Raw genomic sequence first — 2,135 nt, 5'->3', positions numbered from 1 at the left:
ATTTTTATAGAATTTGTGTTTTTGCAGATTTCCCGTTCATTTCCTATGGTCAGTCAAAGACAATGAACGCTACTTTTTTTTTTACGACCAATCAGCATGCTCGAATCATGACCCCAATTATTGTGTGTTTACATCCCTAATGCTAGAAAAGTCACCAAGTTTCATTTCATTCAGATGAAGCTGTGATTTAAAAAAAATCAAAATGTGGTTCATAGGTTCAGTTTTTCATAGGTGTGTGTGTGTATAAGTGTGTGTGTGTGTGTGTGTGGATGTGTCAATATCACACTCTTGATGTCCAGAGTCATGTGCTACATCACTTCTCTTCTATTGTCTTTTTATTGGTTTGGGTATTAACATAATATTAAAATAAAATAAAAAATACAATAACAACATTTATAGATACAATTAGTAGAATAACTGAAGTCATAATAATAAAGATATGTAAATAAATACAAACACAGAGAGGAGTCCAGTCAAAAGCATGCGGTACGCTACATTATTTCTCAACGGGTTATTTTAATATATTTACTGTTTACAAAATATCAGAGAAAACCAAATGTCGTTCAATGAAATGATCAAATGAATACAGATATGATGACAGAAGCACTCAGTTCATCAGATTGAGTTCTGATGTTGTTTTTTGGGGGGGGATTTTCTCTAGCGTTTATGCCGAATAATAAGAATAAATTATAAAAGAGCAATTCAAAAAAACTGCAGTCGAGTCCATAAGTGACGTCTAGAGGAGGCGTTTGTCTTTACATCAAACCATAAAATATGAGGAAAATACACTGCAAAATTTTTTTTTATTACTTAGTATTTTTGTCTTGTTTTCAGTCCAAATATCTAAAATATCTAAAATATCTTACATTAAGAAGCATTTACTAGACAAGCAAATTTTTTTGTCTTGTTTTGGCGGAAAATAGCTCAAAATTAAGGGAGTTTTTGCTTAAAATAAGCAGAATAATCTGCCAATGGGGTAAGAAAAATAATGTTGTTTTCTGTTTGAATTAAGATTATTTTTCTTACCCCATTGGCAGATTATTAAGATTATTTTAATGATTGATGAAACGACAGCTACAGGTTTTAAAAGTATAAAGCAAACATTGAGTTATTAATATCTGGACGGTTATCATCACATTTCTAATAATATGAGAATGTCAGTTTTCCATCACATCTGGCCTGAAGATAAGACGAACTCTAAAGTGTGTTTGAGTGATGATCATACACACACACACACACACTTCTGATGTGAGAATCATGCAAGTAGGTCATGAGAGGCGGATGAGGGGAAGTCAGTCTGTGGGTAGCACTTCCTGTGCCAGCAGCGCACGCGCGTGTGTGTGTGTGTGTGTGTGTGTGTGTGTGTGTGTGTGTGTGTGTGTGTGTGTGTGTGTGTGTGTGTGTGTGTGTGTGTGTGTGTGTGTGTGTGTGTGTGTGTGTGTGTGTGTGTGTGTGTGTGTGTGTGTGTGTGTGTGAGAGCGTCAGGCTGATGTGGAGCTCTTCAGATCCCTCAGGATGGCAGTGATTGTCTCCGGGGCGTCCTGGAGCCCGTCCTTCCACCGCTGGGGCACGGATGAGCCGGAGTACGCCGCCCGCGCGCCGAGGAGAGCGCCGAGCGCAGCGCCGCGGTTACAGTTCTCTCCTGCGGACACACACACACACACACACACACACACATCGTTACACACACACACATGCTCATGAACCAGCAGAGCGAGAGAGGGAGACACAAACCTCCACAGTTAGTGTTGGTCAGGATTCCCCCCGGCACGTCATCATGAAAGCAGTACGCCAGGTAGAAGAGGCTCGTCAGCGCTCCTGCGACACACACACACACACACACACACACACACTCAGTCAGAGGAGCATCATGGGAAGCTCTGCGCTGTATTGGCTCAGGGTTTTCTGACCTTGTGTGTAGCAGGCGAGACCGAGAGACTCCACAGCGCTCTGATGGACCTTCAGACGCTCGGCTGATGAGGCTGGAAACCTGATGAACACACACACACACACACACACGTTGGGTTTTCATGTTTTATGGGGACTTTCCATAGGCGTAATGGTTTTTATACTGTATAAACTGTATTTTCTATCCCCCTACACTGCCCCTAAACCTACACATCACACACACACAC

At 41.2% G+C, this 2,135-nt stretch overlaps 1 protein-coding gene across 1 annotated transcript in view; it reads right to left on the bottom strand.

The window, feature by feature from the left end:
- Window positions 1-1,060: 1,060 nt before the first annotated feature.
- The window catches only part of LOC307123314 (uncharacterized protein), a 15,582-nt gene continuing 14,507 nt past the window's right edge, over window positions 1,061-2,135 (bottom strand). The window contains exons 7-9 of the mRNA XM_079811826.1: window positions 1,911-1,990; window positions 1,735-1,818; window positions 1,061-1,642 (exon numbers count right to left, since the gene is read on the bottom strand). Coding sequence (XP_079667952.1) covers window positions 1,482-1,642; window positions 1,735-1,818; window positions 1,911-1,990 — 325 coding nt within the window. The 3' untranslated portion in view covers window positions 1,061-1,481. The remainder of the gene's footprint in view (window positions 1,643-1,734; window positions 1,819-1,910; window positions 1,991-2,135) is intronic.

This window comes from Gobio gobio (assembly GCF_949357685.1).
Source record: "Gobio gobio genome assembly, chromosome: 3".
Lineage (NCBI taxonomy): Eukaryota > Metazoa > Chordata > Actinopteri > Cypriniformes > Gobionidae > Gobio > Gobio gobio.
Note: the sequence above shows the minus strand (reverse complement) of the source record. Positions and strands in the feature narration are given on the sequence as shown.